Source organism: Phocoena phocoena, chromosome 7, assembly GCF_963924675.1.
Source record: "Phocoena phocoena chromosome 7, mPhoPho1.1, whole genome shotgun sequence".
Lineage (NCBI taxonomy): Eukaryota > Metazoa > Chordata > Mammalia > Artiodactyla > Phocoenidae > Phocoena > Phocoena phocoena.
Window position 1 is genome coordinate 82,590,510 of NC_089225.1, and position 14,916 is coordinate 82,605,425.

At 34.8% G+C, this 14,916-nt stretch overlaps 1 protein-coding gene across 1 annotated transcript in view; it reads left to right on the forward strand.

Annotated features, from left to right (window-relative positions):
• Positions 1–14,916, forward strand: part of NBEAL1 (neurobeachin like 1) — a 174,246-nt gene that overhangs the window by 60,057 nt on the left and 99,273 nt on the right. The window contains exons 10-16 of the mRNA XM_065881211.1: positions 2,450–2,536; positions 4,641–4,724; positions 7,848–7,946; positions 8,037–8,617; positions 9,986–10,118; positions 10,746–10,865; positions 12,361–12,664. Coding sequence (XP_065737283.1) covers positions 2,450–2,536; positions 4,641–4,724; positions 7,848–7,946; positions 8,037–8,617; positions 9,986–10,118; positions 10,746–10,865; positions 12,361–12,664 — 1,408 coding nt within the window. The remainder of the gene's footprint in view (positions 1–2,449; positions 2,537–4,640; positions 4,725–7,847; positions 7,947–8,036; positions 8,618–9,985; positions 10,119–10,745; positions 10,866–12,360; positions 12,665–14,916) is intronic.

The window sequence follows — 14,916 nt, forward strand, 5'->3', positions numbered from 1 at the left end:
TAGAGATTTTGGAGGAAAAAAGCATAAAAATATTTTTTTACAAAGCATATATATAGTATTTAAAATGTTGCAAAATATACATAATATTTGCATATATATTTTTAATGTGGATGTATTTTCCTTTACAAAATTGGAATACTACTGAATATTTTTTTATTCTGCTTTTAATTGTGTTATATCATGAGTCTTTCCATATGCCATCATATATTTTTCAAAAGATTGCTTTTAATGACTGCAAGTATTTCAACGCAGCAGTTCTCAAAGTATGGGATCCCCAAGATCATTTTAGGGAGTCTGCAAAGTCTAATCTTAACAAAATTTCTTTTTGAAGTTAATTTTCTTCTTAAACTGTAACCAAAACAACATTATAAACGTCTGAACGCAAAAGCAGATAGGAGGGCTTCCCTGGTGGCGCCGTGGTTGAGAGTCCGCCTGCCGATGCAGGGGACACGGGTTCGTGCCCCAGTCCGGGAAGATCCCACATGCCGCGGAGCGGCTAGGGCTGTGAGCCATGGCCGCTGAGCCTGCGCGTCCGGAACCTGTGCTCCGCGACGGCAGAGGCCACCACAGTGAGAGGCCCGCGTACCGCAAAAAAAAAAAAAAAAGCATCTGTCTTATCTTAAGTCAGACATTTAAAGAGATTTGCAAAAATATAAAAGCAGTGCCATCCTCACTAAGGTATATTTTGGAAAATAGAGTTATTTTTCATAAACATGTTTTTATATAAACTTGTAATGGATTTATTGTTATTTTTTGAATAAATAAATAGTTTTTAAATGCCTTGATTTTAATTTCTGGTATGGTAAATATTGATAGATGTAACCCACATAAATAAAAGTTCAGTTCATTGGGGTTCTCAGTAATTTTTTAAAGAGTGTTAAGGGGTCTTTAGACCAGAAAATTTGAGGATTTCTCTTTCAACCTATGGATGAACCATAATTTATTAACGTATTCTATTATGTTGATACTTGACTGGTTTCTAATTTTTTGCTGTTGTAAACAGAATTGAAGTGAGCATTTCTTTTCCAAAATCTTAGTGTCAATTTCTGACTGTTTCTTTGAGTAGATTCCTAGAAATACAATTACTGATTTAAAGAGTAAGAACTTTTTAAAAGAATCTTGATATGGATTGCTTTCTGGAAAGACTTTACTTATTTTTACTTTCATCAGTTTTGAGCAGTCCTGTGTTATTGCACCTAGGCAATATGGAATATTACTATTTTAAAATCTTTGCTGATGATAATAATACCAGCTTTCATTTATTTCACCCTTGTTGTATGCCAGTTTCTAGGCGAATAACCTAACATGGATGATCTCATTTAATCTGCACACCAATTTCATGATATCTTATTCTTTTCATTTCTGAGAAAACAAACTCGGAGAATTTAAGTAGTTTTTCTTAAAACCAGACAGCTTATAAGTAGCAGAACCAAGATTCAAACGGAGGTTTCTGATTCCAAAGCCTGTATTGCGTACACTAATCTATTTTTAGGTTTAGCGTTACTTATGCTCTTGCATACCTTACTATTATCCATTTTATTTTATATTGCATTTTTTCAGCACATTACTGGATTTTTGTTTTCAATTTCTGAAATTATAGTAGTTCCTAAGAAGAACTTCCTTCTTAGGATGCTCTTGATAAATCCCTTTATAAATCTTAACTTTCTCTCCCTTTTCACTCTCATTTGAATTATTTTCCTCTTTACCCAAACTGTGACTGAAATCTTTTGGGATGCTGGGTTTTATTTATGTAAGCCAAACTACTTGATTCTTTCATTTCTTTCAGAAAAGGGCCGTCTCAATGTATGTCAGAGGTAATCCTAATCCATCTTTCTACTGTACAAAGTAGTATAAATTATGCTCAACTCTTGATAATTTTGGAGAATACTGTTAACAGAATTTTTAACAAAATGTGTGGTCAGATAAATTTGGGAAATACTACAGACTGACCTCCCTTGTCAAAGTACACATTAGCATATTCGAGACTCTGAGGAGCATTTCCAGAAAGACCCCTTTTTAAAGTTAAATAGCATTTCACACACCTATGTGGCTGCAGAACCCTTACTATACATTATTTACTACAGTATCTTTAGTCTGTCTCAATAGCAGTTTCCTTCTCTTCTATGAGTCATTCCCTGCTGATCCTTTAAGAATTCAGGAATATTAACTAAGTATTCCTAATAATTATTTAATTATTGCTGTTGTTTCTTATTTTGGTAACTGAGTTTCAGAGAGAAATAAATGATAAATTAATTACATAGTTTATGAACTAATGTTAGTTAGTAATCCAAAAAGTAGACAGTTGATTGTCATTTTAAGAGTGGTATACTTCATGAGTGGATTCTTGGATTTATTTCAAGAGATATGGAAATCCATTTAAGCTTCACTTCTGCTTATAGGTAACAATTTAATGTTCTTTCTCCATTATTCTTGTCTCTGTTTTTAACAGCTATTTTTAAATGCTAACAGTAAGGTGGCAGACAAGAACGAGAAAGACCTTGCCAACAAATTACTGACAGAAATGAATGAGGACCAGGTATCTACAAAGCCTGCATCTTGTTTCAGCTGAAGTCCAAAATCAGTCAATGGGAGCCCCTATTCCTGTACTTTTCTTCTTATGTTTTAAAGTATACAAACATTATCTATTTCTAATCTTCATTAATTATTTTTGAAAATTGTTTAAAAATTCAAAAATAAATGCTTTCATCTAAAAGATAAATATATTGAAATCTTGGTGAGGGATATAAACGATCGATCGACAGGATTCCATCTATGTATGTGTGTCTTCTTTTCAGTTTGAGGAAATATAAAGTACAGGAATGGAATCCCAATATCAGTGCTGTCCACCTAGTGATGACTCCATATTTTGGGGGCTTCTTTTTCTAAGCATTGTGGTGTATTGGGACCTTAGGGCTTTGTTCGTGAATATGTTTGATCAGTTTTAATATCTTGATTCTTTGCCTCTTGTTGACAAATGATTATTATAATTCAATGGACAACCCAAATCTTGGAGGAAGGGAAGAAGATGCCGAGCTCTTTGAGTCTTAACTTAGCATAAAAATTAACTTCTTTCTTTTCTAAAAACTCACCTTTACACGGGTATAAGGCAGACATATACAATTTATCTTGCTTTTCACAATACATTAGGCAATTTAGTTTGGCAAAAACTACCTATAAAAATTGCTTTGTTATTTGTCTTTCCCAAAATGTTTGTGAGAGAGCTTATGTGATATCTTTTATTAACATATTATTAGCATTATCTTAATGTCCAGGTGTATAAATAGAGCTGTGGTATAAAAAGAGACATGATAATCTTTTCTCTTCTGGATGTCAAATATCAATTACAGACTACCGTTCTGGATTTCCATATAAGTGTTAGTCCCTCTTAAAGTCTTCTTACATAGATTTATAAAATGTTATAATAATCTCTTAGAGGTTGACAATTAGTATTCCTGATTATAGGTACTATGATGCCTAGTCCTCTTCAATAAAGTCAAGAAAAAAATCTTAGTTGTATGATATTCTGTATTGCAGAATGTTTAATGCATATTATGTTTATTACACATGTCATATGTTTATTTTATGTAATAATGTTTAATAAACAAACAACATCAACAAAAACCAAGATACCAGCTTAAATAACTTGCCTGAAAATGATAGAGCTGAGCTCACAATGACAAAGATCTAATCAGTCCCCCTTTACTCAGATCATTTTTAGTGGAAGGCAGAGAGGAAAATTCTATTTGTGGGGTAACGAGCTTCAAGTCATAGTAATATATTACCAAAAGCAGATTTGGGGGACTGGTAATTTTTACAACTTTCTAGTCCTCACACTATGCTTTCATGGTTGACTCAGTCTGTTGATATAACATTCACATTCAGTTTTTTTACATGGTTGATGTTCTATTTTGTTTTTGTTTCTTTTTCTATGAATGTACTGCCCTGAAATTTAACACATCTCTTCTTTATAATGAAGCTTAAACAGAAATAGAAAAAATGGAGCTGGTATTTATTTTTTCTTACAACTTCTGGCATTAAAGCCTGCCTTCTCAAAAACATGACAGTGCTTATAGATACATATTTCATTTTCTGTTCTGCCTCAAATTTCTGCATTTTATATAAAAATAGATGTATGTTATTGTTTGCAAATGTGATTGATTGATAGATATATGCACATACCATTTCATTTATAACACAGGGTTTGGAAACTATATAGATAAGACTGTTTTACACATCTTATTATACATGCTAATGATATTTTAACCTAGGAAGTTTCAAGTGTATTTTTGAAGGAAAATTAAAACATACAAGAATTTCCCATGATAGCCCTCCCTCCCTTCCTCTTGAGATTGTCCATTACTTTTTAAAAGCATGTTTAAGCTTGGTGGGTTTTTTTCCTCCTCAAAGCATTTTAATATAATGAGTGAATGTAACCTTATTCTTCTTGACATACGGCTTATTTTCTGTCAAGTATGTAACTTTTCTTACAGGTTTTAGTGTTTCAGAGATCCATTTCATTGGAAGAGGAATGTATTGCATGTTAAATATTTTTTTGAGGTTTTCAGAAGAAAGGCTTCCTAACTGAATACAAATCTTGAACACATTTGTTAATTTCTTCCCTTTTCTTCCTCCTCTGGTAGGTGTTTCAGGTACAGTTGGATTGTTTGGCTGTGTCAACAATTCAGGCTTTGACAGCAGTAATGCACAAATCTCCAGCTGCTAAGGTAAAACATATGTCCTCAAGCTCTAAAATGTTATTATAGATATACCTGTTTTCACTATATAATTCCCAAAGTAATGTATGAAAGTATAAAATACATAAGGTTTCACTCATGAAATAATTCACAAAATATCTCATCTTTGTGTAGGAATCACTTTGCTGATAATTTAAAAGACAGATGCCTATGGGCAGTACTTTGGGATTATTTAAAGCATTGATGACTGACTGCAAGCTCTAGGGATTTACAGCATCAGTCAACGAATGGGAAAAGAGCACTGGTGTTGAAATGTTGAAAGGATCATTTTAAGTGATTATTTGATCAGCGCATTTAAAGAATTAAATTTTATATCATAATTTTTCTTCATTAATAAAATAATCACTTTCACTATTTGGTCAGTTTATGACCATCTAGAATATGAAAAATTTTCACATGTGAACAGCCCTGTCAATTTGGGACTTGTTTTTCCAGATGGCCTTGGAAATTCTGCTTCTTTGTTTGTAGTCACTGACCCTCAGGATTTTCTTTCCCTTCTCATTCACTACCACTGACTCTGCCCTGCAGTCCACTTATGTTGATTCTGTGCTAGTAGTTTTCCCACTGAGTACTTTTAAGGATTAGTGACATCATCTGTGTAAAATGGTAAGCAGAGTGCCAGGCACAAGGTAAGTGCTTAATAAGTATGTGTCTATAATTATTTTTACCATTTTACCTTCCTATCCACCACTTCTAATATATTTCATTTAGTACCAGAAATAAATGAATTATTCCTTGTTCCCTAAGCCATGCTTTCAGTTGTATTTCTTACTTTCTATTGGTTTTTGTTAGGAGACTGACTTTCCCTATAAATGTTGCTATATATAACTCATGGTTAAATTCCTGCTGAATAGGCTTTTACAACTATCACAGGCTGGCATGGAAGTCTAATCTCCATTTATAATAGTTACTTAAGGAAAAAATTATTTTAAGTTCTAAGTAATTGGTTTATGAATATAATAGATTGCCTATACTGTATTATGAAATTCAAACCTGAAATGATGTCCAGGTCTTTTTTAAATATAATTTTTTAAACTATGTTATGTGTTGCATGGCTTAAAATTCGAAAGATTATATTTTAAAATGCCTTTTGAAAAAAGACTTTTTTCCTATCCTTGGCCCACAGTCAACGAATTCCCCTTCCTAGAGACAACTAGTCATACTTGTTTAAATCTTTTGATTTTATAATGAGTGTATATTTTTGCCTAACTTACTGGACCAATTTAGTATTGCTAGTTTTTTTTGTGTTCTTTACATTTTACCTTATGGCTTTTGGTACCCACTAGTCCAAGTGTGACTTAGAGCTTATTAAATTGAACTTCGTGCTCCAGATAATTTAGACCATTTAGATATTGGGTTGGCCAAAAGGTTCGTTCATTTTTTTCCCATAAGATGGCTCTAGTAGCACTTAGTTGTCTTTAACTTCATTTGAAACAGTTTTGCTAGATTGTATGACACCTGTCATATCAGAGTGCATTTTAAAAAGGACTTAACAAAATTGGTGAATTTTTGTATAGCCATTTTAATATTGAAGATGGAAGAACAAAAGCAACATTTTCGGCATATTGTGCTTCATTATTTCAAGAAAGGTAAAAACGCAACCGAGATGCAAAAAAAGGGTTTGTGCAGTGTATGGAGAAGCTGCTGTGACTGATCGAATGTGTCAAAAATGGTTTGCGAAGTTTCGTGCTAGAGATTTCTTGCTGGCTGATGCTTCACGGTCGGGTAGACCAGTTGAAGTTGATAGTGATCAAATGGAGACATTAATTGAGAACAATCAACGTTATACGCTGGAGATAGCTGATATACTCAAAATATCCAAATCAAGTGTTGAAAACCATTTGCACCAACTTGGTTATGTGAATTGCTTTGATGTTTGAGCTCCATATAAGTTGAGCGAAAAAAACCTTCTTGACTGTATTTCCGCATGCAATTCTCTACTTAAACGTAATGAAAACGTTCCATTTTTAAAACAAATTGTGACGGGTGATGAAAAGTGGATACTGTACAACAATGTGGAATGGAAGAGATTGTGGGGCAAGTGAAATGAACCACCACCAACCACACCAAAGGCCGGTCTTCATCCAAAGAAGGTGAGGTTGTGTATATGGTGGGATTGGAAGGGAGTCCTCTATTACGAGCTCCTTCCGGAAAACCAAATGATTAATTCCAACAAGTACTGCTCCCAATTAGACCAACTGAAAGCAGCACCTGACAAAAAAGCGTCCGGAATTAGTCAACAGAAAATGCATAATCTTCCATCAGGATAACACAAGACCACATGTTTCTTTGATGACCAGGCAAAAACTGTTATAGCTTGGCTAGGAGGTTCTAATTCATCTGCCGTATTCACCAGACATTGCACCTTCAGATTTCCATTTATTTAGGTCTTTACAAAATTCTCTTAATGGAAAAAATTTCAATTCCCCAGAAGACTGTCAAAGGCACTTGGAAGAGTTCTTTAATCAAAAAGGTAAAAATTTTGGGAAGATGGAATTATGAAGTTGGCTGAAAAATGGCAGAAGGTAGTGGAACAAAAGGGTGAATAAATTGTTCAGTAAAGTTCTTGAAGAAAATGAAAAATGTGTCTTTTATTTTTACTTAAAAACTGAAGGCACTTTTTGGCCAACTCAATACAAAGAGCAGAGAGAAAACCGTACCCAGGTTTTTTGGCCACTACTCAAAATTGCCAGGAGTCTTTAATCTAGTTCTTTGAGGCTACTGACTCCTTTATTCCTAAAGTCTCCTCACTTTTTCTCCATTTTTGTTTTGATTTCAAGTAATATTGTACTAATAACAAATCAAGTGAAGAAAGTAAAGGGATCTTCAAGTAGTGTAACAATTTTATAATACACAGTCTTTGCTAATTCCATTTGTTTTACATTTTGGTATTTTATTGTAGCATTGTATTCCAGAAGGTATATGGAATATATTTAAGATGAAGACACCTGACTTAAGAAAACAGAAATATTGAACTCATAATCTTTTTAATATTGTTAATTAACTTAAATGGGTATTATTCAACATTTTTAGTATTCTAACAAATTCAGTCTTTGAAAATCTGTTTCGATGTATTGATTTCTCCTCTCTTAGGAAGTATTTAAAGAAAGAATTGGTTATACACATATGTTTGAAGTATTAAAATCACTGGGTCAGCCACCACTGGAACTACTTAAAGAACTTATGAATATGGTGAGTTTTTTTTAGCTTTATTAGAAGAAGTTCCATCATCTTTGTATCAATGATGTTAACTAACCTTTTGTCTCTTGTGTTGCTTTACAGGCTGTAGAGGGTGATCACACTTCAGTTGGAATTTTGGGCATTAGTAATGTCCAGCCTCTCTTGCTTCTTATCCAGTGGCTTCCAGAGCTAGAATCCCATGACCTGCAAATCTTCATCTCTGATTGGCTGAAAAGAATTTGTTGTATTAATAGGCAAAGTCGAACTACTTGTGTCAATGCAAACATGGGAATTAGAATCATTGAAACCCTTAATTCCCATTCTTCCCTCCATCGAACTTGTGCTGAGAACTTGATTGCACTCCATGGTTCATTGGGGAGTCAGTCAGTGAGCTCAGAAGAAATCCGTCAACTACTAAGATTGTTGAGAGTGGATGAATCCGAGTACATTCACCCCTATACCACTCTTGTAACTCGAGCAATCCTGACAATGGCCCGAAAACAAAGTCTAGAGAGTGCACTGCAGTATTTTAATTTGTCACATAGTATGGCAGGAATTTCTGTGCCTTCCATACAGAAATGGCCAGGGTCTGCCTTTTCTTTCAATGCTTGGTTTTGCTTAGATCAGGATCAGTTGACTCTTGGCAATGCTAACAAAGGAGGAAAAAGAAAACAATTATACAGGTACTGGTACAAGTTATGGAATATAAATGAATACTGTCATAATATATGCTGTGAGTCTTAAACAGGAAAACGTTTTTCTAAGCATCTATTTTTTTATTCCTTGAATACCGTTTTTTTAAAAAACTTTTATTTTATTTTTATTTATTTATTTTGCGGTAGCGGGCCTCTCACTGTTGTGGCCTCTCCTGCTGCGGAGCACAGGCTCCGGATGCGCAGGCTCAGCAGCCATGTCTCATGGGCCCAGCTGCTCCGCGGCATGTGGGATCTTCCCGGACCGGGGCACGAACCCATGTCCTCTGCATCGGCAGGCGGACTCTCAACCACTGCGCCACCAGGGAAGCCCCTATTTTATTTTATTTTATTTATTTATTTATTTATTTATTTGTTTGTTTATGGCTGCATTGGGTCTTCGTTGCTGCACGCGGGCTTTCTCTAGTTGCAGCGAGTGGGGGCTACTCTTCATTGTGGTGCACGGGCTTCTCATTGCAGTGGCTTCTCTTGTTGCGGAGCACGGGCTCTAGGCGTGCAGGCTTCAGTAGTTGTGGCACGTGGGCTCGTAGTTGTGGCTCACGGGCTCTAGAGCGCAGGCTTAATAGTTGCGGTACACGGGCTTAGTTGCTCTGCGGCATGTGGGATCTTCCCATACCAGGACTCAAAACTGTGTCCCCTGCATTGGCAGGCAGATTCTTAACCACTGCGCCACCAGGGAAGTCCTAAGCATCTACTTTTTAAATGTACAACAATTTATCTGAAGCCTCTCCTCCTTAGAGTGTACACAGTTTAATTATAAGTGCTTTGTTGCTTTCATAATAATAGTTGTATATCTCAAATATTTTGCTGGTTAAGTTCTGAAACTAATTTGGAAACAAAGTTCTTTCTTAAAATTATTGTAAAAGTGGAGGAAAAAGGAATAGTAAACTTGAAAATGAATGGTGATTTCTTTGTTCTATTGAGGATGCTACTATATATTTATATGAAGGACCAGAAAAACCTATGTGTTTCCAAACTTAGTTACTTCAGTAACTAATACATTTTAATATGCCTTGTGATTTTTTAAGACTTTATTCATTCTTTCTGAATCTCATTTGGAAGAATATTGAAGATTTGAAAGTTTATAGTTTTGCTAGAGTTTGCTAATGGCATTCTGTGTATAAGGCTACCTTTTATAATTTACTAAACTGCTATGCCCAAAAAAGATTTAAAAATCAACTTTGAGGCAAGGTGGGATTGATGGTGTGTGGCAGTAGAATGTAAGCCACAGTGTGTTTTGTAAAGATATTCATGGTGAAGTTATGGTTTTGTGTGCCCCAGTGATGATGAAACTGTACAACTGACTTCAAAAGTTCTGATAATACATACTTTTGTTAGCTTTTTTACAGGAAGTGGCATGGGTTTTGAAGCTTTTATTACCCATTCAGGTATGTTGGTTGTGGCAGTGTGCACGAAAAGAGAATATGCAACAGTTATGCTTCCTGACCACAGTTTCTGTGATTCCCTCTGGGTAAGGCTTTAGGGCATCACATCTAACTTCTGGGTTCTTTCCTTTTAAAAAAACACATGTTTGGTGTGTGTACATCAGGTGTTATCATCTGCTTGTTGAGAGTTGATTAATTTTATGTTAAAGTTCTATTCATGTTGAAGTTTACCTATAAAGGAGTTAATACCATTTATCATAATCTCAGCGGTAATCATTTTTCTGCTAAAAAAATTAGATTGAAATGTTATATTTCTTTCAAGTTTTCTAGAATCAAGTTTGCTTTTGAATTACAATTTAAAATGAGAGCAGAAATTGTTAAAAAACAATGCATTTCTGTTGCTTTTCTTAAAAAATAAAATGCTTCTCATTAGAAACATTAATTCTAAAGAACACTCATAGACTTGGAAAATGCAGAAAAGGTACTATGTTACAATTGTGTGTAGATTTTCTAGAATAGTCAGAAGCTCTTTTATAGTACTACAGGCAAAATTGTTACTTTAACAGCATCATTTTAATCAGCGTTTAATTATGCTTAAACTTACTGTTCTACCTTTCACACAAACTAGTTATATAGTAATACTCTGAAAACATTTGTTATTGCAAAGACTTAATGTAATTTTTACTTTTTAAATATATGTTTTACTTTACCAGCACAACATAACCATTGTTCACATGCCTGGAAAAAGGCCCTTTGGTCAGAGCCTTGTATATATCTATGACAATGGACAGCAGAAGGTCTCTGCCCCTCTGAGATTTCCTGCCACGAATGAAGTAAGCACATCTAACCTACTCTTTTTTTTTTTTAATAAATATTTATTTTATTATTTATTTATTTTCCTTTTTTTGCGGGGTGGTCGTGTCGGGTCTTAGTTGCAGCACATGGGATCTTTGTTGAGGCATACAGGGTCTTTCCTTAGGCACACGGGTTCTCTCTAGTTGTGGTGTGTGGGTTTTCTCTCTCTAGTTGTGACGCGCGTGGGCGACAGGGCACGTGGGCTCCAGGGCGTGTGGGCTCTATAGCTTGCGACACGCGGGCTCTCTCATTGAGGCGCGCGGGCTTAGTTGCCCCATGGCTTGTGGGATCTCAGTTCCCTGAGCAGGGATCGAACCTGCATCCCCTGCATTGTAGGGTGGATTCTTTACCACTGGACCACCAGGGAAGTCCCTAACCTACTCTTTATGGGACCAGTTGATTGCAAACTCTTGAAAATTTTTTCAGTTTAATGTATAAGCTTCTGTTTATTCTAAATATGTGCTTGTAAGTCTTAGTGTTTTCTGCATACTACGATATAGTATGTTAATATTTAATTCTGTTAGCCTGTCGTCATTAGATGAAGTCAGACAACATATAATAAAAAAAAACAATTCAAGGAAGAAACAAATGTAATTAAACTCTTAGAAGAATAGACCCGTAACAGGAAAGCCAAAGAAATTGAATAGAGCAGGACAAAGGATCATTTAATAAAGCTCTCCAGGTATACCAGATATTTAGATGCACTCTTTTCCATCATTGAATTTTTCATTGATTTGAAAACAATAATGAAGAAGCCTTAAATATTTACATTGTAGTTAGGGATAAGATAGAATTTATTTACTGAGGTGATTCTTAAGCAACATTAGTGTGAAAGTTCTTTGAGAATTTTTGGACGTTTTTGAAAGGGCCTTTTCTGAAGATAATGGAATGGATTCGATTATTTTCCAAGTCCTTCTAGGATTCCAGTAATTTCTTGCTGCTGTTCATGTCTATGATCACTTCAGGATAATCTGTAATTAGCAGTATTATACTGATGTGTAATTCTCTGCTTATAAATTTTAAGGGAGAAAGGTGGTTTTCTCTACTTTAGAATATAGTGAAGTAAAAAAGCTTTTACTAAATACTCATTAAAATTAAATAAGTAAATTAAATTATGAGTAAATTAAACTCATTAAAATTAAATGCGTAAAATTAAATGAGTAAATTAAATTTAGTAAATGAGTATTTACTAAATACTTATTAAAATTAAAATTTACTCATTAAAAATTCAAACTTTACGGAAGGATGTAAAGTGAGTTATAAAAGTAATGCATCCAAATCCCATAGGCCAAATGTAACATCTGTAATGATATCTTATGTATACACACACATGCACACAGCATGATCCACTAAAGACAAAACTTTGTTTTTCAGTGTATTGCTTAATTTTATGTACTGTTTTATTTTAAATATGAGGATAGAGATTTAATTAAAATGTGTAATTTATTATATTTGTTTGTTTCTTACTTTTAGCCTTTTATTTCTTGCTGCATTGGTTCAGCTGGGCAAAGAACCACCACTCCTCCACCATCCCAAATCCCAGATCCACCTTTTTCTTCTCCCATTACCCCTCATCGAACATCATTTGGTGGAATTTTGTCATCAGCTTCCTGGGGAGGAACAATGGAAAAATCAAAGTTGATTACCAAATTGATATCAGCTGGAACACAAGACAGTGAATGGGGGTGTCCCACATCTCTGGAGGGTCAGCTGGGGTCTGTTATCATCTTCTATGAAGCACTGCAGCCTCTTCAGGTGAAGGCATTATATTTAGCAGGTGAGCATGTACCCATCATACTGCCTAATTAAACTGAAATAGTTTTTTCTGTTGCCTAAATATATTCTGAAGAATATATTTGAACTAAAGAATGTACAGTTGGCCACTGAACAACTCTAGGGTTAGGGGTGCCAACCCTTCATGAAGTCAAAAATCCACATATAACTTATGTTGGCCCTCCATATATATGCAGTTCCTTTGTATGCATGGTTCTGCATCTGTGGATTGTGGTACTGTCTATTTACTATTGAAAACAATCCACATATGAGTGGACCTACACAGTTCACCTCATGTTGTTCAAGGGTCAACTATATTTGTTTTAACTGGAACTGAAAGGGAAGAAAAAGCCCACCACACATCGTACTTTTACTCCCCTTAGCTTTATTGAGCTATTGACATTATAACATACATAAGTTTAAGGTATGCAATGTGCTGATTTGATACACGTATACCCTGCAAAATGATTACTGTAATAAAGTTGGTTAACACCTCCATACCCTCACATAATTACCATTTTTTAACGTGTGTGTTGATAACATTTAGGATTTACTCTCTTCACAACTTTCAAGTACATTATAATTAATTATAGTATACTATACATTTTTTGATATGCATAAAAAAACAAAACTTTGAGAAATATTTCAAATATCATCCATAATACTGCCTGTGTTAGTCTGTTAGGACTGCTATAATGAAATACCACAGACCAGATAGCTTAAACACTATTTTCTCAGAATTCTGGAAGCTAGAATTCAAGATCAAGTTTCCATCAGGCTTGGTCTCTAGTGAATCCTCTATTCCTGGCTTGTAGATGGCTGCCTTCTTGCTCTGTCCTCACATGGAATATGTTCTCTGTGTGTATGTGCAGAGAGAGATCTCTGCTGTCTTTTCCTCTTCTTATAAGGGGCCCTATTGAATTAGGGCCCGACTTTTATGACATCATTTAGCCTTAATTACCCTTTACAGGCCCTATCTCCAAATACAGTCACACTGGGGGTTAGAGCTTCAACATAGGAATTTTGAGTGGGCGGGTACACAATTCAATCTATAATACTGCCGGTGCTTTTGACAGATTTTAATACATTGATGAAACAAAGTGTAAGTTTGTCTTCATAAGAAGTCACACAACTGATTCTGGAGTCATATGAGTCTTATTCAAAACTTGTCATTTTTATAATTTATATAGTAATATATATGAAGAATTCATGAAGGCATTAGAATTAGGAGCTCTTGGATAAAATTACAAGTTTTTGTTTTGGCTTTTACTTTTTCATTTGGATCTGATTTTATTTTTATTTTTTGGGTTTTTTTTGGTTGTTCTTTTTCGCGGTACGTGGGCCTCTCACTGTTGTGGCCTCTCCCGTTGCGGAGCACAGGCTCCAGACGCGCGGGCTCAGCGGCCATGGCTCACGGGCCCAGCCGCTCCACGGCATGTGGGATCGGACCGGGGCGCGAACCCATGTCCTCTGCATCGGCAGGTGGACTCTCAACCACTGCGCCACCAGGGAAGCCCTTGGCTCTGATTTTAAAGATACACACTGGTTGTTATTGGATCATAACTATTTGCAAAATTTAGGAGTTAAGCCTATAAGTAGTTATGTATATTAACTCTGCAGCTTAGCTTATTATTTGTCAGAATGTCTTTTTTTAGATTACATGGAGTTTTGAGATGGATGTCTCTGTCCACACTTAAAAAGTTTGTATTAGAACCTTGTCATTACTTTAAAACTCACCAAAGTATTTGAAGTTGACCTTTAATCTAAATAAATTCCAAGTTAATAATAAGTCATTTGGTGTAGTCATTATAGCTATATAGTTTGGATTTTGCTCTTACAATTTTCCTACTTAAAATTCTACTCTTATAAATAATAATTATTTGTTATGTATTATAATGATTATTTTTAATGGCTACATAATATTTCATTAGATTCATAATGCATGATTTACTTAGGTTGTTTATAATTTTTAATAGTTATAAACTTCAAAGATTAAATATGATGAACTATTGTACCAATTTTTTTTTTGTATTTTGATGGATTTGCTTATGATAAGTTCCCAGGATAAATATTCAAAGGGTGTGAATATTTTTATAGCTCTCAATACATGTTACCTACTCAGTTTTCATAACAGATATAACAATTGACGGTGCCTACCAGTAACACATAAGTATATCCAACTCACTACAGCCTCATTAAGATGGAATGGTAAATACTGTTTCCTCCATTTTTTGATGTCAAATGGAACCTTGCTTT